We start from the raw sequence: 27,406 nt of genomic DNA, 5'->3' as shown, positions 1-27,406 counted from the left end.
AAAGGATATGTTGCTGTCTTTTTGGTTTTTATGCTGACAAGTATTTCCACATTCATAAACAAAACCGTGATGTCATCTCAGGAAGAAAGCGACAACCAACGCTACATTGGTTTATACGTAAAATTCCTGCATTTTTGTGGTTTTTGCTGGACTAAGTTTTCTCTGCTTTTGTGTTTTCATATGAACATAATAACAAGCAATCAACCCTCTCTCAGATATGTTTTCAGTGAGTAAATTCTCATAGAAAAGAAAAACCTATGCACTGAACTCTGTCTTCCCTGGATGACATTACAGGAACAGCGCCCTCTGTTGTCCTGGAAAGAATGGATAATATTAAATGTTGTAAAAACAGCACCTTTCAATGCATTTGACCAGATAGGGATGGAAAATAGGTTTCATTCACTGAAGAAGAGTTCACGTATAACGTTTCAGAAAAATTGTGTCGTAGAAAAGTTCATTCAGTTACGCTTTAACTACTGTGACACTGTGTCAATGTGTAGATTGTCTCTGATGAAATACAAGTCATTTTCAGGATTTCACAAATCTTTTGTCAGTTTTGCAGACTAAAGTTTCAAAATTGTTTGCAAAACCTGTGATGTGATAATGCATTAGAGTTCATACATCACTCAGTGTAAAACAACGATAATTTAAGACATATAGGGGTTATTTACATCAACAATCAGTATCCCATGTATTCAATGGGAACTGAAGAGTCTATAAAAGAACCTTTGCTTGACCAGTAATTCAGTTAGGAATTACTGGTCAAGCAAAGGTTGATGCACATTGTGCCTCGGTGAGCCAGCATGCATATGAGTTGGCTGACGGGGGAGACCTGATACTTGCATGTTGCTGTTCCCATTCCTGAATGACCTCAAAGGAGCTTCATTTTGGACATGTGCTGTTGGAATGTCAAAGTGGCTCACTGCTCATGTTCACTATGGTCGGATATCAGCAAAACCTGGGCCAAGCTCTCCACTGACTATTGATTGCTAGTAATAATCAGCAGAGCATCCAGCCTTGCTAGGCAAGACTAAAATAGTCCATCACAACTCCAAACATTGTTCAAGCATTACAGTAATGTAAAACATGAACATGCATATGTACTTACAGCAACACCCATCTGACTGTAAAGATGTATGGGCGATGCAGAGTAATTCCGGTCTACTTCCCAACTACCATGAAATTTTTAAGTACATCCATTCAGCTGCTAAGCACTTCCTGATCACACCTCTTTACAGTCACATTCAACATGTCAGTAATTCCCTCATGTCCACCTTTCTACAAATTGCGTTGTACATCTGTGGCACACCAAGTCTTAAATCCAGGTCTGCAAATCGATTGAAAACTAACTTTTTTCTGTTCTAATGGAATCATTTCTCAACAGGTGTTGAAGGGAGACCCCTTGCTTGCCAGGCAGCGTCGCCTATTTGTTTACTTCCTCACTGATCCACCCAGACTCCGCCGTACAGTTAGTGAGCTGTCACAGAGATTGGAAGCCCAACTTGTCCAATAAAAAAACTGACATGCAATTGAAGAGAGGGAAGTCTCAGGCTGCACAAGACATTTTGCATTGTTTTCAAAAATTGGCTGATCTGAGGGAAAGTTTCGTTCCTGTGAAAGCCAAACATAGACTAGTCGGCAAAGATGAAATACTGTGTAATATAGACGCCATTGCATGCATGCCAAATTAAGTTTGACAATAGAATTCAAGGACAGTGTACAAGCCATCAACCAGTTTCAGCAGAGTATGAGTGAGCAATGGATTCTTGAGCTTGTGTTCAAACATACAAAAGAAAAGATGGTGTACGTTTTTGAGAGTTGCAGTTCAGCCATATTGCACTTCCTTTATGGTAGGTGGTAACAGGAATCATTCAACAGCATGCATGTTTTTGTGACGTGCTCATAGCAAAAACAGGTCCCAGAATCGGACCAGACATCCTTTCTTGGCCATTTAGATGTCAGAAACAATGGTCACACCCACAAAAAGTCAACTCCAGGCAAGAACACAGCAATTTTTTTGGGGGGGGAGGGCAGAGGAATTACGAATTCTTACTTAGATGGACTACTGCCCACACTGCCGTTCAAGGTTTCCATCAATTCTGTCCCTCTGTACTTTAGTCATTAAAAAAAACTCGGCACAGTAATATTATATGTCCCTTTGTTATTTTGACCACACTATTCATTTTATATTAAACAAATGATTCCTTCCTTACTTAAGATACAAGGGAGCTTAAAACAGCCATACAAAATGTTATTATTTGTTAACATGTACATCTTAGGATTTTTATGTAACAATTAGGACAGTAAGCATTCCATTGCTTTTCCCAAACAATTAAACATCATCTTGACAAGTTGATAAATCACTGAGTATTTCAGGATTGATCATAGCTAGGCCTGTGCAACTAGTCCCCAATACCAAAAGGTACGGTGGTCAAATCATAGCTCAAAACTTGTTTCGTTTGACAGTTATATATAGGTGAAATGATATTCAAACATCAAATAATGTAAATGCTCGTCTTTGTTCCCCAACGTAGATGCTGCAAATGTACAGTTCATTTATTGTATTCATTCTTAGGAACTCTAAAGTACCTCATATCTACAATGCCAGCTTGAAAGCCCTTGTTTGAAATAGACATTTGAAACTAATCAAAATATCCATTTTCTCTTTCAATGTTCATGCTGTGAATATCTTGACAGGTATGGCAGACTCCATGTTAGGCCGATAAAGGCTAACCATTCTATCCAGTAGAACTATTTCTTAGGCATTAACCAAAAATTTCAGTCTGCAAGCAATGTGCTTAATGAAATTATCCCATACAAAACATGGAAGGCCAGAGTCACATTACAACTTGTAGGAATCATGTCGAAATGTTACACTTCCCACATCAAAATGTGTTAACTAAATACAAACTACAAGCAGATCAGTGACTTGTGAATTCCTCCGAGGGTTAAAGATCAGAATCTTCAGCATTCATTTGCACTTGGTGGACTGTGTATCTTTACCTTGTAGCAACAAGCAGTGCTGTTCAGAATTGAAAAAAAAAATCAGGTGTTGTAACATTGGAATGTACAATTTAGGAGAAAACAACACGTTTATACAGGCATTAACAATATGCCATTTTTACATCACAGTATGATTTGTAGATCAGTTACTACAGCTTGTAGATTGATATATACATGCTGGTAAACAAGTTGTAAAAAAAACAAAAACAACAGAAGTTATGTGGCCTGCATATATATGTTTGAATAAGGTGGAAGATCTGTGCCCATTCTTCGTAATATCTATCCTATGTACAATAAATACTTTACAAATCTTTGTAATGACAAACATTGAAACTACTATTACACAATTTTAAAAAGTGTATGTTATTTTCATGTTCACTATCACAGATTGCAAGCTCCATATGTAAATAAATGCCACAAAGTAAATGCAACGTGCAAATGACTTGCAAAGTTTAAGAAATAAATTAAGCACACATAGATGTGACAAGCATTTTACAGCCTGATATGTGTACATGTATAGTGAAGTGACACACCAATTTCCACTAGCTACCATTTTCACGTTATACTGAATTTAATATTTAGGCCGAGTTGTACTCGAGTCAGTCAAAAGTCATTCCTACTCACAAGCTGTTTGAATGAACTGTGACAAGGGCACTCCTTTATCATTATTCATCCTTCAGTTTAGACCGGATTTGTAAATGGACTTACAAATTGACTTCTGGACTGACGTGACAGACTTTTTACTGACTCAGTAGCAACTCTAGATGAAGGTTGGATATGTAGAATTTGAACTCTGCGACCTCAGGTTCTCATGTAGACTGACAACCAGGCGCACATGCATTCACTTTTTATATTAGGTGAATTTGGGGTAAACACTAGTTTCCACAATCGCAACTTTGGATTTTTTTGATTACAATGTGTCATTAAAGGGAGGAATATCCTTAACTAGGTTTCATTAAAGGTCAGTTGCACAGACAAAGAGAATCATATTGCCATAAACTAAGTTGAATATCACCAAGAAATCTGTTTCTCTTTTAAAAAAAGAAGATGAGATCTTGGTATAAAGCTCCATATTTAAGAACTAACATCCACAGCACACTTTACATTGGGAGAAGACATGATGGACGTGGATAGATACATCTCCATAAATTACACCAACTTTATCTTTAAAAAGTGTGCGGTAATCCCTTTAACTCCACAATCACACGACGAGGCCAATTTTTCACACAAAGATATAGTATGTAGCATCAGGGGTCAATTTCACGAAGCATTACGATCCACTTTAACCGTGATGGGTGGCATCTTAATGTCAAGTCACAGTGCTGTAGGTATTTTCAACTAATTTCTAAAGGGTTGAGTGCAGTTCATTATTTTAGTGGATCATGGTATCAGCATTACATACAAATCTCTTCAGAGCTACTTGTGAGATAACAATCAATAAAACGAGCCTAGAATGTAAAAATGGGGGGAATGAATTCATAACTTGATATCCAGTACACACACTTTCTTCTAAAGTCAGGATAAGTTGCCTTTCTAAAATTCTGACATTTTTCAAAAGACCATCTGGCAACTCTTCGCTGAAAATTTGAGAACCATTTATTGTTTGAGTAAATGCATAAAACATTTATTGTTTACACAACGCTGACTCGTCACATTTGTGAGTTTAGTTAAAGTAACACAAGAGACCCTATCCTATTGGGCCTGTGATTTTTTAGCTACAGTAAGTTTGGTAAGACTGATCCCTGCTATATAAACCAAGGAAAAATGTATACATTCCCCAGTTCAATGGACTCACAATAAAGGAGGGAATTTACGTTTAATTTTGAAAAACATTAAAACTTTCTCATACTGTTTAAACATGTAAATGTCCCACCCTCCATTTACAATCACCTTGGATTTTACCAGGCTGCCTGTTGAATTGATACACTATTGTGATTCAATAATGGGAATCATTACTACAATAGTTTCCTCACGGACCAGAGTTCCATCTTTACATTGTGCAGGGAGAACAGTTGGTTAGCTTCAAGCATCATGTGTGCTACAGTTGGCAGTGAATATTAGTATTTTTATAAATAAGGAAAAACCGTTGGCTATAAAAACTTATTTAAGTTTTTTTTTTTGGAAAATCAGAATAAAAGACAAAATGTCATTAACCAAAAATCTGAGCAATTCATTTTTTAAGAATGAGAAAAATCGATATTACAAACTGTCGACACATGAAATATTCAGTAGCCAATAGGTAAGAGTTATCGCCAAGTCCATCACAGTCTTCACACGTCCAACCAACTCTAGCACAAGTCATCCAGTCTTAAATTACAAGCTATCCAAATGAACCATGACAAAAGCATTCCTTTGTGGACGGTTATACCACTGCAGTCACGTGATGGACTCCAATAGATAGGTAGATAGCCTCCTTGATGTAGACAGGGCAACTACGAAAGCTATTCAATGCATAAAGCAGGATAGCTGATGACGTGCACAACTTCTCCAGAACAACCAGTTGGGAACATGATTATGACAATCCAGACTTGTTCCTGTTGGGATAACTCCAAAAGCAATAGATATGCCCCTTGTAGGTACATGATTCCTTGCGAGGTGGGGCTAAGGCAAGGAAAAAGGGGAATGCAGTTTCACTGGCTAGTATAATGATTTCATGCCGCTTTCCTCAAACTCTGCGTAGGCATCGTTCAGCTCCATGAAGATCATTTTGGCCAGGGACTCATTGGGTGTGCCCGTGTGTTTGTCAGGATGAACACACAGGCAGGCCTTGCGGTAAAACTTCTTCACCTGCCATGAAAAATAGCAAGCAAAGTTAAAATATTTTAAAAAGCTTTCATCCAGAGTTGCAATTAGCCGTACAGTTTAGTTGGCAAATCCATAGTTACTGATTACGGCACCTGATATTATCTGACGTCACAATGGATTTGAATCAACCAGGTGAACCTGACAAGCTCAGTGTTCAAGTCCTTCCCGAGTAAGCTTGTAACTGTTTCTTCCTTGCAAGCCCTCACAAAGCACTGAGCATGACATGCTTATTCAATTACACTGGCAAGTAACAAACCAAATATCACCTCTTCCAGATGCAAACGTACATTCACAATTACTGATTGCATGAATTCAATCTCTGCATCTCCAAAGGGAACATCATGTGACACGTAATTCTATTGGATATCAGGGTTCATGTCACCCTTTGCCCTCCCCAAGCACCAACCCCAGGCATCTCACCTCATTAGGTGTGACTAGTTGATGCATTCCTACTAGTTTCCATCGACTCTCCCCGTCCCATAGTACTGTATGCAGACTGGATATCAGGGTCCGGATGTTACGCTCCTTCCCTTGTGTCCACTCCATAATCTGTGAACCAGAAGGACAACACACTTTGAAAGTATGAAACTATTCTCCAACTCAATATTTCTGGTTAATTACCACTTTGCGTATGAACTCCTGATCTCATACAGAACAACCTGAGAAACTAACCCTCTCAATATCTACCACATTATGAAGTACACAACAATAACCCTAACCCTCCTCAATCCTCCAAAATCCTTCGGGCAGTTTTGGAGGATTTTGGAGGATTGAGGGTGAATGGCAAAAGTGCATGGCTGATTACGAAGGATGCCATGCACGAAGGTCGTGGATTAGACCTTGTATTGTTTTTGCTTAGTCAAGCACAAAGTCAGCCCGATATTTCCTTTGAATCAACCGCACTGCTCAAGAATGCCCTTCGCACTGCCTCAACATAATGACAGGAATTGCTGGAGGATTTTGAAGGATTGAGGCAGCAGGCAGACCTCCAAAAAACATTTTCAAGAAATTTTGGAGGATTTTGGAGGATTGAGGCTGAATGCAATTTTTCCATGTTGAAAATCGGAGGATTTTGGAGGACTTTGGATTGACGATGGTTCCTGGTAAAAAGGCCTAGGGGGTTAGGGATAAGAAATCACTAGAATGAGGCATGGCATTTTTCACTGGGGGAGGATGGCAAACACTCCATCGTGGCAGACTGACAAGCCATCAACAAACGAAGGGTTTATTCCTGAAGCATTTTAACAGACCCAGTAAATGCTTGTGACATTACATGTGAAGCAAATCATCTGATGCTTAGGATATTGATCCCTAAAAGGAGCATATAAGATTCAGTTGGAACTTGTGCAACTTCCTTGGGCTAACACTGGTAACACAAATCTCTCATATGCAGTCCACACTATGATTTGCTAGGTACATTTCTTGAAAACTGTGGATTCAAAGGGGAGCTAGCCGAGGGGAACTAGCAGAAAATAGACACTAGCTTTAAAATATCTAGGAGAACCATTCTGTGATCTTACCTTGAGTTTTTCAGGGTCCATTTCCTTAACCAGATCTTCCTTCTTCATGTCATTAATTGTTTTATGCTCATCTTTCTTTGATGAAGCCGTAAAACCTTGCGATGACAGCAAATCTTCAAATTCACTTTTCTTTGTTGGCCCTGCAAGAAACACGGTATTAACCATTTTTGTCATAACCTGAATTTTGTGGGTAATTAAAAGCATGAGCACAAATGAAACAGTACTGGTATCCCTTGACTTCAGAAGTTTGTTCTTTGATGGACAATCCAGATGACGACGAATGAACTCTTAATTTTACTGAATTTCTGAAAAGAAACTTCTGTAAACAAATGAGCAAGTACTAACAAAACACCTCTTTAACCTCAGCATTAAGGTTTTTGCGAAGAATTTGTCATAGTTTCAGTTCATTCTTTTTTACATGCATTTATCTGGAGGCACATTTGCTATGAGGCCATTTGCCACCTGTTGCATAAAGCTGTCAACCAACAATGACCAGGACTGTAGGGTTCCAAATACCCACTGGACCAGTGGTTGGAGGCTAGTAATTTTAACCTTGGTCTTGTAGCATCAATTCAAGTACAAGTCCGGCAGTCTTGTGCTTTTGTATTAAATATTTATCTATGAGTTAATCAGAAATTTTTAATAAGAATTGCATGAGCTTTATTTTCGTAAAGATTACGGCATATGTGTTACACATGTAGCCTCTGAGATACTGCTTTGTTAACAAACCAGTTGATTCCTGACTTATGTTACTGTGTTGGTCTTGCAACAAGTGTGCCAGTTCAGTAAGCTCTAGGAGGTTCTGTGGTCCAGTTGTTTTTGTCATGAGATTTGACCCCTGGGTTCCCCACCGGTACCAGTTTGAGACAATCCTGTAGCTCTCTAAATCAAACAAGGCTAAACAATGACTTCACAATGAAGAAGGGAATAGGACGGCTGACGTTCTTTGTAGGTGATGGTGAAAAGGTGTAAACTGAGAACACTTCTTCCCCCCCCCTCACACAACTCCTTCCTGTTGTTTACTAACCACTGCCAGCTGTAGGAAAAGGTGTTCGCTTTCCTCTCTCCTCACGCCCTCCGATCACGCTAGTGAAGCCACTGGCGTAATAGTTAGGCTTGGCCTGAGGCTGCTGTTGCTGCTGGGGTTGGGGGGTTGGAATCTTGGCAGCCTGGGGTGCTGAGGGCGGTTGCCGTTTAGGGGATGCAGCAGCACCGTGGCTGGCTGTGGCTTTGGGCTGCCATTTACCAAAGGATGATGACTGCGACCCTGCTCCCCCTGAGGGTAGGTTTGTGCCAAGATTGCCTACAAGGATGATACGGCAGCATTCAACTGTTCACAACTGTTACGCTGAGAAAACTTGGAATCTTTTCAATAGTGAGTAAGAGGTGATGGACTTTTAAAGTTTATAAAGAGTATTGCTCATCTCATATGAGAAAAGTGTAAAGTCTTTACCCACAGAAGAACATTACTTTGGAAGCCTAGTTAACGAAACAAATTAGCTGCAATTTAGTAAAATCAAACGAAAAGACCCCAAAGTAATTATGTCCCACTATTAAACAGATTTTACTGAGGAACAAATATGCTGGGCAAACTTGCATGATGTCAACTAATATCTTACCAAAATCAGCAAATGGGTCATTAGCACTGCTAGCTGTTGCCTTGGCTTGGTGTGTGGGGGTGCCACCTGCTGTCTGTCCCATTCCCATCCCCTGGGGTCTGCCCATGGGTGTTGTCTGGCTTGTGGGTGGGGATGTACCATTCCATGCTGCAGCCAAATTGGGTCCACTATGACTCTGAAGATTGAAATCATGACGATCTATGTGATTTTTTGATTTTGACTTTAACAGATTTCATCAATTAGAAAACGGAGGTTTAACAGGGTACAGACGCACTGGTTCTTAGGACACAAACTGAAAGTTTACCACACATGAGCTAGATTTTAAAGATATGATCAAGCAATGTTCTTGTTTGTACCTGCTTAAGAGTTGGTCTAGTCCTTTGTGGAGATGACAGTGTTGCTCCTGATAAGTTGCCAAAGTCGCCAAGTAGGTTATCACTGCTATGTGATATCTTGGACATGTTCTGGAGATTGGCAACTTGTGGTGACAAATTCCCACCTGGTGGGGCTCCTTTCCCACTGAGTGGATCAAACAAAAGATCATTACCAGCATCCCCGATATCAAAGAAAACTTGTTTCTGTGGGGAAGCTTTCTCAGACCTCCTTCTGGAGGGTGATGGGTTGAACGGATCAAAGGAATCCCCTGGTTTGGAAGTGGGGGCTGCTCTTGCAGACTGTGAGCGAGTAGGAGGGTGAGTTGTCTTTACAGTGGTTGACTGCGTAGGTTGCTGAAATGGATCAAATGCATCTCCTGGCATATACTGTTTGGTACTTCCTCCACTAAACTTAAGAGACTCTGCTGCTAAGGGGTCCACTAGCAGATCAAGATTACTTGGATCAGATGGGCCTGGATCCATCAGGTCTACACCGTCAATTCCTCGCTTTGTCACTGTGTCTGTAGCTCCAGACGTCTCGGCCGGGCCTCTAACACTGATGTTCAACAGGTCCACATTATCAGTGGCTTGCGATGGGTTTAATGACTGCACAGGGGAAAACCTAGCATCAAAAAGAGGCTCCTCAGCTGGGTGAGACCCTGAGCTTGTTTCGGCAGCGTCCTGATCGAAAGCAGCGAAGAAGTTGTCGTGATCAAGTCGCTCCCCATTCTCCCGTGCTGGGTCTTGGTGAGGTGCTTGGACATGCTCCGTCCCAAACTGTCCAAATTCTTCCTCTGACTCGATGAGGGACTCCTTGGCCTCTTCTTCCTGCCAGTTCACACTTGACAGAAATTCTGCCTTCTTGTCGGTGGCAGCGGCGGGATGAGGCTGAGGCTGCCTGGATGACTGCTGCTGCCACTGCTGTTCATCAGATGACTTTGTCATTGTTTTCTCCTTGGTTTTTCTCTCCTTGGCATTAGCATCCATGTGTCCTGAAACCCAAAACAAGAAATTACAGGGCCAGGCCTGAAAAAGTATTTAACAAGCATATGAATGTGAATAGTTTCAAGCTCAGAGGCAAATGCTGGTCAGAATTTTATGGAGGCTTGAGACGTGGACAGCTATAAAACCATTATTACACACACACACTAATCAGATGTTGTAAATTTGTCCAGATTGGTTCAAAGGATGAGTGTGTTTCACTGGAAAGAGTAGTTTTTTTCCCTTGCTTTTCAGAAGTTGTTTTGGAGGAATTTCTTTCTGTGGATCCATGTCAGCCTCGTATCTGTCTGTGTTGTATTACCTCCACGCAACACAGTCTTCAGAAGGCTAGATATTTCTCTTGGGATCATTTGGTAACCATACAGCAGTAGTAGGCTGCTAGGCTGAGCCAAAAGCCCTCATTGAAGCTTAGCAAAAACAATGTCAACATCCTCCCAGTTACGACCTGCTGGAAGAAAACTAGACAAACCTTACTTAAAATGTCTCGTTAACGAACAAGGAAAATTGGAACAGGAAAAGCATGATCTATTGATCATCAGATGTCACTAGACCTTACAAAGGTATCGAGCCCTGTTAATGGACTTCTGTATTTTCTTATACCAATAGGTCATGCTCAGGAATTAGTACATAGGTGCCGTGCAGTCAAGGACTCATGTTTAAAGTCACCACAGTAATGAAAGAACACTGTTTTAACTTCCGTTAAGCCAGGCCAACTTACCAAACTGTGCCACCACACTGTTCTGTTCTTCCTTGTTACTGAAGCAGTACTTGGGCGTGATCCGTTGCGTCTCAAAGGTGGCCCAGGGTGGTTCCTTGTCTGGCTTGGCTGTCTGATCCAAGAACTCTATCCTAAGGGTCACATTGAAGAGGTCAGGGAACTTGTCCGGTTGCTCCATCAGGTCAACATCATACCTACATGTGTTCAGAAAACACACTGTAACTTGGGACCTTGGACTGAGCTCTAAATTTGACTTCTTTCTGACATTTAGCTTGCTTTTCTGCAAACTAAACGGTGTTGATATTACAACCAGAATATAAAAAGATTGAAGTGCTTTGATTTGCTTGTAAGTCATAAAAGTCACCAAATTATCCTGAGCACAAAGCATGACACGAAAACAAGCATGACATGAAAAAAACAAGCGGGCATACTTAGAGAATTGAACGGTCTGTGACCCGTGGGGCACAAATCCAGCATGGAACTGTAACTGAAACATCTTCATGGCCGTCACCTGCAAGAGGAAATATATCATGACACATATCATGTTACATTGAAGTTATATCAACCATGTACTAACATTAGACAATTAGAATCGTTTAATTTAGACACCTTACTGCTGTTTGAGATTTAAACCAGCCAATTCTGGCAGGCTGAGCGATTCAAAGGGTATGAACACTGCACTTGGGGTAGAGTCCAACCTGTGCAGACTTGGGATGGTTTTTCACAAGCTCTTCAGCAGCACAGAGTAAGCAGGTGCAAATATGTAAGCAAAGTACTACTCAAGCAAGTTATCAAAAGAAACATCTCATTACCACTTCACACAGAGTCGTTTTTATATAATACCATTTCATATGGTGTTTTTGCGATTGGAACTTAAAGTGGAAGCAACAGTTATATGACACTGGCAATCAAACTGTTTTTCTTCTTTTTTTAACCTCTCCTTCATTCTGCTAAAAGATACTTGCAAACACTACACAGAAAGCCAAGCAGAAGGGAGACACATGGTCAGAGCATACAGGCAGTAACGAACGAGATTAGGGGAGTTGTATGAATGAAGTCAATATGTCTATGTAAACACCAATTACCCAGATTGTTTTGTTGACAGCCCTAATGAACTACGTAAGTCTGAATGGTTTACTAACCACGTGACATATTCTCTGATACTCAAATCAAATTTAGTTGAAAAGCTGCTTCAAAGAAATGATGTAAGTGCTCTACAGTTCAGAAACAATCAAAATCTAACAAACTAAATGATAGATTCTGGGTGGCTCCAGAGAGTTCAGGTAAATGACAAATATTTGAATTCATCTCTCACCTTTCCCTGGACTTTGCCGCCAAATGTTGACCTAGCATGATACACCATACACATGACATCTCCATAGACCACTCTATCAATGGGTATCTCTGCCCAGCCATCATCAACGAAATAGCCCCTACAAGCATTGCAGAAAAAATGGTGTCAGACAACAGCAAAGTTTGAGACTATCACCCACTGTTTCAACCCAAACAAGGTGTATCCTAACTTATGCTTTATTAAGGTCTGTTATCGAAGAACAATACAGCAGTGCAGGTGTGTGTATTAACAAGTGTGCGGGATATAAGGACCAAATAACCACACAAAACAAACAGCAGCCCTCTACACAAAGCCTAGTGACGCCCTTTCTCAAGCTGCCAAAGCATTTCTTTGTGAGGAAGTACCCTTGTGTAATTGATACCTTGCCATGTACATGTAAATCAATGAGCTTTGGCATTAACACTAACTCCGTTGGAATATTTTGTCAGACACATTCCCAAATCCTCCACAATGATCTATCCACCGTGTGGATAACAAAAACGCACTCTCTTTATACTTCGGCTTTCAAGGGACATCAAAAGCCCCATGTAAAGTAACAGTGGCCACGCTCCACCTGCCTCAACCCTACAAAATCCTCCTAAACCTGGTAGATTCTGATAGTTCTAGGAGGGTCAGGATCAAACAGTCACCAAGAGCTTTTGTGAACAGATGTGACTCCCATACTCACTTCATCTTTTCATATTCCTGTGATGTACTAAGAATCCTCTCTTCTCCTAAGTACAGCTCCACAAATGGCCGACATCCGTTCCTTATCAGGAAACCAAACATAAACCAGGTGACAAGCAGAAAGATGCAATGCACCAGGAAACATTAAACTGATTGTAAAACTGTTTAAGAATCCACTAAAATCTACCATATTTAGGATATGTGACTGACAAAGTCTTGCCCATTTTGCCAAATCGAACAATCCTTAACATTTTGGACTGCCGATGAGCTTACATCTCTGAAACAAAAACCACTGTTCAAACTCTGCACTTTGTGACTGGCCTTCCTTTGAATTAGTTTGAATGTCAACCAAGCTCACCTCTGTTTGTTGTAGAGTGGAACTGGCATCAATGTCAACGTCTTGATCTTAAGCAGGTTATCATGAGGCATGATGGGATGCTCAGGATCCATCATGTCACAGATGTACTCCATGTACCTGAAAAAAATTACAATATAACAAAAGAGGAAAATCAAACTTATCAACCAACACCGGTTGAAAATCTGCAGCTAGAGGGGGTTTCTGTCTGTATACTGAATGGATGTCCTGCCGACCATTCAGAATATCTCATTTGTCTTAAGAAAACTTGGATGCCCTGTTTTTCAATTCGGGGTAAAAACAGACACCTAAATGCCAAAAAGCCCCATACAATTAAGGATGAATGTCCGGAAAAAGCTCAAGATTGGCTTCAGTTTTTCACCACTATTTGCTGGAGGCCTGGTAAACATGGACCAAATTTCTGCGACAGTTTCAGAGAGTGTGAAAATACATTTTGGCAACATCTGTCTACAGTAGAGGGCAATATTTACACTTGCCAGCGAGACCAACTGTGTATGGTATGTAGATTTGGCCATGCCACACAGCCTGTCATATAAGCTGGCCATGCCACATAGCCTGTCATATTAGCTGGCCATGCCACACAGCCTGTCATATTAGCTGGCCATGCCACCCAACCTGTCATATTAGCTGGCCATGCCACCCAACCTGTCATATTAGCTGGCCATGCCACCCAACCTGTCATATTAGAAAAGATCACCCTGTCAGTCTGTGGTGTTGCCTTGGGCTGTAGAAAATATGACGGAACAGTAGGTAGTGGGTGTGGTGTATTTGTTGTTTTACAAGAAGATTTGCGCCAAAAATAACACAATCAAGGTGATTAAAACATACAAGACATAGTTTTCCTCAGCATGTGAACAACTTGGAGACTTTGTGATACTACAGACGGGGGTATCCAAGGTTTCACAATGTCCTCTGAATTGAGATGTCCAGCAATGTTGGCTTTATACCTCTTTTGTGAAGAGATGACCCCCGGTGGCCCCCGTTTACTGGTGAACATATACAGACTGGCTTCCGTTGTTGTGAAGAAACGGCAGAAGGCAAAGAAAGATGATATGATGGTTGCAGATGATGCCTTACCATCCTGAAACAAACAGCGAGATAGTTCATGAAAACAAATCAAGTCAGTTCTGTTACAGTATGAGAGATCTGTACTTACAATAAGATAGCATAGTTTTAATGGGAGACTTTGAGACGCTTGGTGGCAGCAAACATACTGGTTCTTATACTCTCCAATTCAACAGTAACTGGACTTACAAGGCAGTGGACAGCACAGACATTCTTAGGATCTTTCTGAAGCCAGAGGTACATATTCCTACAGACAGTGTAGAGTAGAATCAAACTAGGGGCTCTCTTAGCTGACCAGCCGCACTCTAACACCTGTGCACAAGCGGAATAAGACTTACATCAGTAGACAGCTGCCTTTTCATTACTCTAATATTTGTCCAAATTATGTATAATCATGTCAGTGCTAAACGTCCTTACTTTAAAAATGCACTATAAGGTCCTTATTGACATGATTGAAAAAGTTGCTATAAAGATGAAATCTGGCAAGAATATTGGGCGAAATGGTCAGGAAAATGGTCAGTTTCATTGAAAAGATTTTTCTTGCTCAAAATGAGGCCCTCAGAGTTTTTTTCAAACATAACATGATTGCTGTAAGGACCATTTAGCACTAATCCGACGACTTGTAAATTGAAATCATTTATGACAGAAAAACCTACCCACAAAACTTCAAAATACACTAAGCACCAAATAAATCAACTGTGTTTTCTACAACTACAAGTGGTTTGTGTTGTACGTTAAGTAAATATGAAGTTTCTTTTTCACTATTTGTATATTTTTCTTTGTGAATCAGCTTTCTAAAGCCTACACTGCTACACCAAATTTTCAAAACAAAGGCAGACATTTTGTCACTTTTACAGTTTTGACTGAATGTTAGTAACACTTTCTTCAACAAAAAATATTCGCTTAAGTCCATTTTATATTGAGAAGCTTTCTGTCGCACAGGATTTGCAAGAAGCTGTAAGCATTTAACATACAACAAAGAATCTCAAACTATGATATATATAATGTCCTTTGGATTGTGAGGCAAAAATAAGTTCTTCTACTCACTCTGTTGTTGAATTTCTCCTTCCTATAAAATCTTGACGTAAGATTGAAGACATAGTAGTGATTGCTGTGTCTGGAGTCCAGAAAGTTCTTGACATCATCAATGTGATTTTTGTAGGCCGACTCCAGACCCTCAGCAGGGAATGACATTACAATGATGCGTGATGTGATGTAGTTCAGATCCAACTCGGCTTTTGCATAGCTGAGAAATGAAAAGATATCTGTTGTTTACAGTTAGCTGTCTTAGAGAGCTACTATTAACAATGAAATCAACTGATTCATATTGGAAATGAAAGGACATTATTAACTTTGATCTTCCAAATCCTCCAATGTCAAGCAGTGAGAGTTGCATGATTTTGAATGATTCAGAACTACAGGGCTAAGACACCATTACCAATGATTGGACTCGACATCTCACTTTTGTTGAACAAATACAACAGCACTGATTTACTTTACATGGTTGGGTTTTCCACTGTGAATGAGCTGGGGGGGGAAGAAGGCTGTGCATTTCCTCAGATGTCATTGCAAGTCACAACATCAGTTTACCGTGCTTAGCATTTACAGTTTTCCCACTGATGTCTTGAGGTCTTTTTGACACCAATTTTATGAAAAGCGATAATACTATTCAAGCAATATGTCCATTTCTAAAGACAGGTTGGCACACAATGTGAATTTTTCCCAACAACTGCTGTAAACGCATAGGCTGACATGTATGGACGTGCAAAATATAAACGACAACAACATTAACACCCTCTGTTGGATGGAATGGAAATCACATAGACGTGCTAAAAATACATGTCTTTACATGCATGCCAACTTCCAAACAAACTGGTCTCCAGAGACCCAAAATTCTGGGGGTGGGGCTCGTGTCAGAAGGTTAGAATTAATGCCACATCGTTTACCTTGCTACAGTGTGGGCCATTTTACTAGATGTGTCTTTGATGTTCTTGAGCAAGCTACCTGCTCCACCTTTCATCATTCCTAGGAAGCTAGTCCCATTGGCAGCGTCTGAGGAATCTGCAGAGTTGCCTTGGGGAGGAAAGCGATTGGCACGATTAGTTTCCATAGTTTTCATATTGGGAGTTTTGACCTTCAACGACACTGTATAGCCAGTTCTGTCCAAGGGCTTGAGAAAAAATTGACAAATTTATTTGGGTGGGACTCGAACCCATGATGACCTCTAATTTACAAGTGCAAAATTAATGTCTTACTATTTGACCACTAAGCTTGGGGTGGTTAGCAAGCTGGTTCAAGTCAATGAGCAACAGGTAATGCATTGAACCAATGTAAGTTGCAGACCCTTTAACCAATGCAGAATGGAATTTGACAGGAATTCATCCGGCTGTCAACCTAGGCAACATACATGTACATGTGCATCAAAATGAATAGCTGAGTGTGCCCTTATTCAACACAGAAGAAAAACTAATAAATGTAAAAGGGGGATTAAGATTAATTGATCCAGCCACTGACAGAACGGTTATAAAACAAAACCAGCCAAGCAAAATCAGGTACTACTTGCCAAATGATTTGGCAGTCATGAACCAGAAAAATAAATGATACAAAAATGTCTCATGACTGACTGCTACCAAATTTCCTTTTTCAATTTCCCTCGAACAAAGATACTGACAAATTTGGAAAGCGCGCTCATGTAGAACTGGAAAGCCAAGCTGGAAGAAGACTGGCAAAGTTAAGAGTCAGCAGTGGTTGCATGTTTTAAATTGGCTTCAGTTTGTTTCTAAGACTAAAGTGATTTATATTTCTGCACATCTTGAACTAACTTGAGTTTTCTGCAGGTCTTCTGGCAGGGCTGGCTGGCGATGCTGCAGTGTTGGTATTCTTGCTTGTCAGTAGAGTCAGGGGTCCCTTCAGGACAGTCCCTCTAGCTGCAGCTATCTCCTGAATCTGCGCCAGGATGACAGAGACAGGTGGTCTGTTCCTTGGATCCACCTGCAGCATTGCACCTAATGGGCCAAACATAATGAACGGGCTGTTAAAACTAACAATCATTTTCAGGTACATGTAGGAGTCCATATCTGTTAATAACCCTAAACCTTCTTCACTCCTCTAAAATCTTCAGGGTGGTTTTCAAGGATTTGAATGGCAAAAAAGTGTGGCTGATTGTGAAGGATGCATTGTGTCAAGATCTTGACTTAGACCTTGTACTGTTTATGTTTCACCGTGAATAAATTCAAGCAAAGACTATACATATCATCCACACCGCTCCAAGGATACCACTTGCACTGCCTCATTAGATGACAAAAATTGCTGGATGATTCTGAAGATTTGAGATAGTGGTCACCCCTCCAAAGAACACATGCAAGAAATAAAAACACATTTTGGAGGACTGAGGGTGCATCCTAGCCACAGGGGCCAAGAGAGTTCGGTTAATAAAACCTTCTTCACAAACAATTCAACCACTTGTGGATGGTCTTATTTTTGATATATGGTTTGGAAACAGATGTATCAGCCAACTTTTAAACATCCCGCCAAACCAATAGCTTTTGAGAGTCATTTGTACAATCTTTATAGATACTTCTGACTGCAACTTGTCCTATCCAATACTCTGAAGTACTATTCCAGAATGACATTTGCTACACCAGCTGCCTGAACTATGAACCCCATGGACTCTCGTGTACACATGCACAAAAAGAATAGTAATCAGTGAAGTGTGAGGTGTATATTCAAGTCCACCTAAAGAGACTCCTGTGTAAAAAGCTTGACAGTTTCATCCATCAGCTGCCCTGCAATTTGTACACAATCAGATTATGTTTATACATCCTCTGGGATGCACGGGTTAATGGCGATCACATATTCTCTCTGTATATATATTTGTCCATTTCAGATTTTAATAAATTTTACAAAACTTTTTCAAATGTGACATGTCCCACAAAGCAAGGTCTTCTACCTTCAGAAATATGAATAAAATATCTTGTCCAAAAGTAAGACTCACGTATCAATTCATGCAGCACCACATGCTCCTTGTCTGATTCTGGTATTGTGTAGTTGGCATTGATGATTCTTAGTTTGGCAGAATCCTCAAATGGGTGTTGGCCATAACAGAGCATGTATAAGATGCAGCCCAGGGCCTGTACATTAGATACAATTTAATCTTTCAAAAATCACAGGAAAGCGATAATGTTCAAGTCTGGTAGCCCGACAATGGGCTACACACTACTTGATCTTCAACATTTAATAGTTAATAGCCATGTGCATTACACTTAAACTAGGTGTATCCAACTCGAGCAGAGGCACCTGCTCACCAGTTGGTCAACAGTGTTCATGTTGTTATTAGTTATGTGATGGTAACGCATGTGAAATGCAGTTCCGACCAATGGAGCCTTGGTTGCTAAGAAAATTGTGCCCTCTCTTGGTCCAGCTCAAGGCTCATTTTGGGGAAGGGAGAATTTGAGAGTTTCTTTTCCTTTTTCTTGGGGGGGTGGGGGTGGATAAGAGAGAGAATGGAGGCAATAAAACCACAAAGATTTACCTATCACCAGCCCTACAACCTGGCTTGCTCTAGGCCCCATGCCACTCATGGTGCACTGCTGGAGACTAACAAAGCTGGTATCTGAACCATCATGCACAGTTGTGGACAAAGATACTCTCTCAAAACTTCAACCAATTAACCAGGCCTTCTCATATTACACTTGTTCAAAACACCATCTTTCTGCACAGGTCAGTGTTTATTTTGCTTCTGTCTACAATGTGTGATGCAGACGGCTTCTTACCCATATGTCCATGTTTTCATCAATTGGGTAGTTGCTGTAGAGATCCAGCATCTCTGGAGTGCGATACATCGGAGTGGTGTGACGGGCCAACTGTGGCAGAAATAATAAACATTAATGTACTTGTACGCTGGGTCAGGAAAAAAAATGACCCAATTTGTGACAAACATGAATACAGATAAATCATCTAAAGTACAAATATGAATATGGCCAATATCTTAAATCAAGCAGTGTAATTCCCTGGGAAGATTACAATTATCACTTGCAATCTTTCTGAAGCATACTCAGATCAAGAGAACTTCCTCTCAAACTAAATTTGTGAGAGTATTTCAAGTCCCAAATAATCCCCAACTGAAGAGCCAACGACGTTTGGAGGACAAAGTATCATCAGTGCAACATGATGGAATATGTACATGGTGCAGAGTACAAAACTGGGCCAATTTAACAGATACATAGTGTGCCTAACTCCAATTGGACAAAGCATTGCCCTTCCTTCCAGCATTTGGATGTTTTAAGATGCATCTCCATGAGCTGGTTGAAAACTTTCACGCTTTCAAGCTTGGCAATGAATCCTTCTCTCAACTATTATCTTACGCTTTGTCTTAAGAATTATAGTATTTTTCTAAAGATGAAGGCCAGGGTGTACTGAACAAAACTTCGCACCTATTCCTTGCTTTTTTAGAACCACCTTTACGTTTCAAAATTGTACCTGGATCTATGTCTATCAAAGTATTATTCTTTACACAAAAAGCAGCACAAGGGAACACGCCCAAGCTCCACGGCCTTTCAGTTTTGAAAGCAACTAATTACGAGTCAATACCTAACTGATTAAATAATGCACAATGAAAAGTACCCTACAGTATCTGATCTTCACCTCATCTTCCAACAAACTTCTCTTTAGCGATGTCCACGTTTCATCAGGGTGGTAAGACTTGGAAGTTGCACTTCCGAAGTCGCACAGTTTAATTGTTCCCTTTGAACCAATCAGAAGATTCTCCAACTGGAACAAAATGAGTAAGCAAGCCATTTTCTGGTGTTACATCACATGTATATTTATGGGGATTAACAGAACAAGTGTCTCAATAACTTCAGAATAAAATTGGCAATTAGGCCGATTAGGTTACAAATGTTTTACTTCTGAAAAGTCTTGGTAAGCAGACTTGGGGAGCTACATGTAAATGTAATTTGGCCCATAATATCAATAAACACACCCATGTACAATTTAGAATATTCATGTCTTTTGCCTACATGTACCACATCCATTTTGGACTTAAATAATGAATTATGAAATAATATCATATAACAAATTCACATGTAATTAAACAGACATTTCATGCATTACTGCGTACCCTATCTATGCACTCATGAATTAGCTACTCATGCATTAGCCCTAATCCTCTAGATTGTTGAAGAAGCAGTAGTACTGAATCTAACAAATTGTGACTGACACAAAGGGGGTCACTGTACATGTAATTCCTGGCACCTCACTGGACAGAACCAGGACAACAGTGTTAAAGTGTTGAGTCACTTGGTACATGTATGGATGGATGGATAAATGCAGCATAAAGATGACATTTACAGTAACAGTACTAAACCTGGCAAAATCAAGCACAGTCTAACACATGGTACCACTAGCCAGCTAATCCACAGAATGACTATTGTATGTAACCAGCCTTTGTTCCTCAGTCTAACAAAGCTGCACAAGTTCATAATGTATGGTTCGGGTACTTCATGCGGCAACATTTGACCAAACCTACATGTACTGCTAGAGTTTGAGGAGCTTTGGGCAGTTAAGGTTTGCCCGGCTTTAGTATCACAATATGACAGCAAGCAGCAACTGACCTTGAGATCCCTGTGTGTGATTGGTGGTTTTTGCTTGTGCATGTGACCAACAGCCCGGCATGTCTGAAAAAACACCTGAAGAACCTCGTCACAGCTCAGCGGCGCTCCCTTCGCCTGTATGGCCTCCACGAGACCACCCCCCTGGCACAGTTCCATCAGAACCAAGAATTCTGATTGGTCGTTATTGGATTCATCTTTGCTGCTGGAGGCAGCAGACAGGAACTGAACGATGTTTGGATGACCAGATAGTTTTTTCTGTAAGACACTGCTAAGGAATACTTTATATTTTGCAGCTCACTGAAAGTACAATTTGTCTAACAGACTATCTCTGTAACAAGACACATTTAACCAACAAGCTGTGCTTCAGACTCATGACAACAGACATTTCCTCAAGGAAAATGAATGATGGACACTATAAATTACATATAACCCAAATCCATCAAATTTACATGTATGAACTCACAACAAACAAAATCGTGTGTTATTACTACAGAGAAAAGATATAACATAAAGGTTTACACTTTCAATCATTAACATTTTCTGAAATACATAATAAAAGCCTACGTGTCCATGCAAAAGCTTGCATGTACATGTACATTGAACAACTATTTGCGTATTTAAATACAACCCTACATAATATTTACAGTATACACACTCATCTTAAATGCAATGACACAATACAGTGACTTGTCATGTTTGATTTAAAAGATTTTTAGCAGATTTTTTCCAACAAATACATGTACATGTGGTCGAGTAAATTATTTTGTGCTTACCATTTCCTCACTCAGGATTGAACTTTCTGCTCAAGACTCACACACTTGACGTGCATTTGCATGCACAGAAACATGCATACTGTCATGTACTAGCTTACATGTACAATGCATGCACAGTATAGGTAGAGACTCATGCATATGCACAGCACATGTGGGTGCATGTAGCATGTACTATGGAATGTATGCGGATACAGGGGGTTGAGGTATTGATTGTATGGATTGAAGGTCCTTAGTGTGGACATGTTTGCTTCTAGACACTGTATATACATGGTATAATTCAAAGTGTAAATTTAAAGACTTGTACAAAATTATGCACAAAATCTTCGATTTCCTAAGACTGCATTCAATTTCCATGTTCACATCCACAGCACCAGTAAAAAACTAAATATTACAAATCTAGAATGACATGAACAGTACAAGAAGCATTTTTCTTATCTGAAAATAATAAAAATTCCACAGAGTTTGATGTACACTTACATGTACTAAATGACTTTCTACTCCTCTTCAAATGTACAACACAACTGTGAAGTACTGAAGCTTTGACTTGGGTGTATATTTACTTTAGGCTATTGACTTTACAATATTCCTTTTTTGCATTATAAAAGGGTTCTTTTGTCAAAACAGTAGATGATACAGGGAAAACTTTAAGTCACTCACTTTAATTTGTTTTCTTCAATTAAATGGGAAACACCATTTCTTTTCCGTTTGGCTTAAGCTTTACTAACACAGACTAGCATTTACAAAGGATACCAGAATAGATATCTCCTGCAGGATCGCTTTGGATTTTTCGTCATCATTTGCTAACAATCTCTGCGAAGATTAAAAAAACCTCAATATATCCAATGTGAACTTTAATGTTACCAGTATATTGTAAATAACCTCACATGTACATGTACCTCCTCAACAGGCAGCATAGTTGGACGTTACAAGCGTTATGATACGCTATATGTCATGCATTTATAACAGACTCAATCAGTTCATTTGACGAGATCAGGTCCTATCCTGGCACTTATTAAGGATCATCCTTTGAGTAAAGTGATACATCCTCACTCCAGGAATTAGACAGGTACATGTATTGAAGTTCTCCTGAATGTTATCCTGTCATAATCATGCAAGAACCGTGAGCTTAGCAGATGCCATATTTCATGCACAACTGAATTTGTCAACAAACATGCCTTGTACAGTACCTGTACTAGCATGCATATTGAAGCTTACATGTACATGTAGAAAACCACAGCAGGAACCAAGATACGTGTCATGGTCTACAGATTTTGAGGCATGATCTGACAATGATACTCTGGCTCTTGCCATTGACGTCCATTTTCTCATTTGGTGGGCCATCATTGTCAGAACATGCAGTATGACTGTCTTCTCTTAACACCACAATGGCACATTTTAGGACTTTGAGCATCATGCAGACTGACAATGGCTAAGCTCTTATAGCCTGGTATGTGACTGAGAAAACCAGTTCATGCTTAGCGGAAATGCCACAGCCAACGTGTGACACTGAAGTCACTCACTGTGCACTGCTACAACGGGCCTCGAATTTCATTTTTTTTAGGGCACTGCTAGTTGGCATTGGTGGACTGGCTGAAAAAAGGGCAGTAATGCCAAACGTGAGGGCATTAATGCCATCAGTGTACCAAAGTTAAGGGCATTAACGCCATCGGCGTACCAAAGTTAAGGGCATTAACGCCATCAGCGTACCAAAGTTATGGGCAATGATGCCATTCCAATTTTTTTTTATATCGCATGAAAATGATTCAGGTCTAAGAAAAGTAGGATACACATTATACCTGAACATGTCCGTGATAAGTGCTGAACCAGCAACTGAGTGTTGAAAGGCTTCGACCTGTTTTGACTGCAGCCATTCTTTCCTCGGCATTTTGCGTACCACAAAAACTGGCTAGACCAGTGATTTTGGACACAACAACGTACGTAAAAATTAATCAGGGTAGTCCGATTGACCAATGTCATGAATGTACAGTTCGGATCGCGCGCGGCACGTTGCACTAAACAGCAAACACTACATTACGGTGTTAGTTAAAATACTGCCACGACCATACAATTGTTCTGTGTGCATGAAAAATGTGGAGCTCTCGATATACCGACAACGCATACACGTTGATGAGCACTTGTTCTAGATTAACATTATTGCATGGTACATTAAAATACTTGGCTTGGGCATGTGCTGTTATGTTATGTCGTTGGACAGGCCGGCGGGTGTCGCCTGTGACGCGCTTGCGATTCGTGCAGTGTGCATGGATAGAGCCAGCCGAGCCGCCAGTGCACGGCAGGTTAGGCTGAGCATACGCTATCCCCATTATACACACAGTGTATGCACGCCCTGTATATGCATACATGCCATACATTTGGGTGGCGTGGCGCGGTGTTCCAGTCGAATGTGAGCAATCATGGAACAATGTGTATGTCGCTTTCCATGCCGCTTTCTGTGTACCTTGCTGAAGAGGGACAGTCCATATGCAAGTGTAAGGCACTACGGCCATGACAAAAAAGGGCACTGCCATCTTTCTGGAGAAACATGATAACTTTTCGGAGCCAGCACTACCAAATGGGAGGACACCGACGGCCATGGCCGTCATGGAAGTCAGGAAATTCGAGGCCTGCTACAAGTAATTCCAACTGGTGGAACACAATGCAACTCTGGCAAATTATGCAACAAATGTTTTGTGCCATGAAATACATTAAGTACATGCATTTGCACATGTAACAAAAAACTTGCCAAGTGTCAACCAGCCTTCACAATACAGATTTTCTTGATGTAATTAACTCAAACAATATTCAATGGCATGGAGATGCAAGACAGTTAAGGCCTGCTGAGTTCCGACCCAAAAATAATGCAACAGATAGTCTGCGTAGAACCAGAAGTTTCTTGCTAACTATTCAGATCAAGATAAAATCAGTAACGTTACCTTTAGTGCATATTCCCTTCCTGAACTATCAGCAGCAATGAACACAAAGGCAAAACCACCTGAAACAAATCAAAACTGGACAGTTGAGATGATGAGACCAAGAAAGGCACCAGGAAAGAAGGTACCCTCCAGAAAACAATTCATGAAAATACTCACACCCACAAATGAGGTCTGTCACAATTTCAAGTGTGAATAACTTTGTTCTGATTCTGTGGTCTGGAAACATAAATGCATACATGTATTCCTTGGGAAAGTGCCATGTCAAATGGGAATTTGACATGATTAGTTTGTGATTTGAATTGTATGTTGCCATGGAAACAAGAAAAACAACAACTGAGACAAAGGGGTAAAACAAGTCATTAGAAGTTACTTACAATGATTTAACCAAAAAAGTAAATGAAATAAACTTGCAATATCTCCTTCACCACTTGGCGCCGGATGACGTGTGAACATCCGCAATATTCCGTATTTGTTCCAAAGGAGGACATGCACACCCATTTAAGAGTTCTTTCTTTCATTTTCGCAGTTGACATATTAACAGTGTGGAAGAGGATTCTATATACAGATGCCAAAAATAAATTGCAATGTTGAAGAATCTGCCCCACAAAAAACAACAAAAATGCCCCAGCAGCTTTTTCGGGGAAGACAACCTGACAAACTGGTTATAAAATTACACGCTGGGTTAATTTCTTCATCATTGTAGGATGTTATAATCATTTTTGAAAAAGGGCTTTTGCTTCCAAATACATGTACATACATGTATGCATGTGTTAAATGTCTTGGAAACAAGGCTTAAATACATTTAAGCAAAGTGGAGCAGAAACTAAGCAAAAGTCAGTCCAACGTATGTTTCTCTTTGGACTGATATGGTTGGTACGCGCTGTGCACTGTGCTGGAAAGCTGTGGACAGAAGGGATACCTCAAACTTTAAGTTCATTCAAACACTTCATATGTCCAATAATACACATTTAGAGCATGAAGGCAGTCAGAGGTTGGCTGACAACCTGACGCCTGTGCAGTGTGATGCATAGGAAGTGTCTGGTGTGTTTGGATCGTTGTCACTTGGAAAATGAGAGGGTGGTGAGTAACAAGCTTTGAATTTTTCAAAAAGTAGTCCATCACATGTTCTTACAACCCAAGGGAAAAGTTTTAGAGAGACAGAGATCAGTTAGGTTAACTTCTTCAGGGAAGGTTTGAACAGTGTTGATTGATATTGATAAAGTGGAATTTTCAATAAGCCAATTCCTGTTCCGTTGCCATGTTGATTTTAGTGCCCCTGTGCAAGTTTGTGAACAAAGCTAGAGAGGAACGAATTGTCTACAACAATAACAATTTTGAGCATCCATTCGGCAAAATGTTATGCAACGTTGTTGTCTTGAATTTGTTCCCCTCTGTAAAGTCTTTTGAGCTTGCGCACATGAAATGTGAAAGGCTTATTGCAGTAAATGTACCCCGATCAACATTGATCTGATCTAATTGGGCAGCATTCAAAAAACCCATAGGCCTTAGGCCTAGCATTACAAACTCACAATATGCTGGAAGTAAGACTTACCATTGGCTATTTGCATTTCCTCAAAACTGTCATTATCTCTTGAAATCCTTTCCTCTGTCATAAGCCTTATTGTTGATACCGCATGAGTGATTTTTGCACCATGGGAGAAAGGCATTGTATGATTGTGGGAAGGAAAAAGGAGCAAACACTGCCCCCTTTTCCTTTCCCACAATGCCTTTCTACCATCATGACCATCATGCAAAATCACTTATGTGGTATTTAGCAATAAGGTTTAAGTTTCTAGGCTTTCACTTCAACCATTTTATAATGCCATAGGCTAGTCATGCTGGAAGTAGGCCTATGCCCCTACTACAACACTAAGGTCAATGTGATGTGATAGTTAAGACTCAGTGCATTCAGTGAGGTGGCAGAGGCCATTTTGCAGCAGCAAACATGACAAATCCTTTTAACAAAGTGTCTAAAAAGAGTGTCCTGTTAAATTAACAAACAGGTAGGCCGAGGCCTACTTACATTACAATCGACATCACGAAATAGGCCTAGGGCCTATACCCACCTTCTGCTATAACTCTTTTCACGCGTAATTTCGTATCACCCAGTTCTACCTGTGATCCGACAAATTCGCTTCCTCTGTCGCTCTGACCACCTCCCAGAAGGCCAAGTGCTGATCGGAATAACTCAGACATGATTACCTACAGAATGGTTTTCTTCCTTGTATCACTTCAAGCATTTTAGTGGCTTTTAACAAGGAGAATTGTGACACTTCCGAGTGAAGTAGTCAAGTACACACTCTTCCACAAAATGTCGGCTTAACATGTGACGTCACCCAATATTATGACCTCTGACCGAAAACCCACCTGGGAGTAGGCCGAGTCGGTGTCCTAATCGATGGCTGGGGCTGCAAGTTACTACTGCAGATAATGTACATGTACATGTACATGTATGGGAAATCACGAAAATGACAAACCGCTTGCTTAGCGCTTCTGCGCGCTGCAGGGATAGGCGTTATTGCGAGCCGCAGCCACACAACTTTAGCACACGGCCGGGTAGTCTTGGATAACAAGAAGTTCAAAGTGT

General features: G+C 40.4%; 2 protein-coding genes and 1 non-coding gene across 7 annotated transcripts in view; 1 reads left to right on the top strand and 2 right to left on the bottom strand.

Moving 5' to 3' along the window:
• LOC110987199 (HAUS augmin-like complex subunit 3) overlaps nt 1-3,493 on the top strand; it is a 32,939-nt gene extending 29,446 nt beyond the window's left edge. For all 5 annotated transcript variants that reach the window (XM_087144576.1, XM_022249714.2, XM_022249715.2 and 2 more), the window contains one exon: nt 1,385-3,493. In XM_087144576.1, the coding sequence (XP_087000702.1) occupies nt 1,385-1,513 (129 nt within the window). In that variant the 3' untranslated portion in view covers nt 1,514-3,493. The remainder of the gene's footprint in view (nt 1-1,384) is intronic.
• Nucleotides 2,147-27,161, bottom strand: LOC110987198 (cyclin-G-associated kinase-like). Its single transcript, XM_022249713.2, has 23 exons — nt 26,886-27,161; nt 24,820-24,878; nt 22,637-22,696; nt 21,114-21,368; nt 20,146-20,271; nt 19,275-19,364; nt 18,497-18,632; nt 17,325-17,507; nt 16,449-16,575; nt 15,550-15,748; nt 14,692-14,814; nt 14,385-14,518; nt 13,420-13,536; nt 13,063-13,143; nt 12,357-12,474; nt 11,473-11,552; nt 11,042-11,235; nt 9,304-10,313; nt 8,948-9,122; nt 8,356-8,631; nt 7,329-7,468; nt 6,229-6,357; nt 2,147-5,790 (listed from the first exon to the last, which is right to left on the bottom strand). The coding sequence occupies exons 1-23, from the start codon at nt 27,013-27,015 to the stop codon at nt 5,641-5,643; spliced, it is 4,092 nt and encodes a 1,363-aa protein (XP_022105405.2). The 5' UTR covers nt 27,016-27,161; the 3' UTR covers nt 2,147-5,640.
• Nucleotides 10,590-10,722, bottom strand: LOC147797172 (small Cajal body-specific RNA 8). The gene has a single exon (XR_015427438.1).
• Nucleotides 27,162-27,406: the final 245 nt, after the last annotated feature.

The sequence above is a fragment of the Acanthaster planci genome, linkage group LG12 (assembly GCF_054643075.1).
Source record: "Acanthaster planci isolate LZ-2023a linkage group LG12, COTS_SCS, whole genome shotgun sequence".
In the NCBI taxonomy this organism is placed as follows: Eukaryota; Metazoa; Echinodermata; class Asteroidea; order Valvatida; family Acanthasteridae; genus Acanthaster; species Acanthaster planci.
This window is presented reverse-complemented; position numbering and strand designations above follow the sequence as displayed.

Coding starts and splice junctions, on each gene's coding strand:
- LOC110987198 (XM_022249713.2), bottom strand. CDS start 27,015: ATGTCTGAGTTATTCCGATCAGCACTTGGCCTTCTGGGAGGTGGTCAG. Junction 21,369..22,636: donor TGCAGGAGATATCTATTCTG/GTATCCTTTGTA, acceptor AGTGTCTTACAG/AAAAAACTATCTGGTCATCC. Junction 10,314..11,041: donor CAGTGTGGTGGCACAGTTTG/GTAAGTTGGCCT, acceptor TTTGGGTTTCAG/GACACATGGATGCTAATGCC.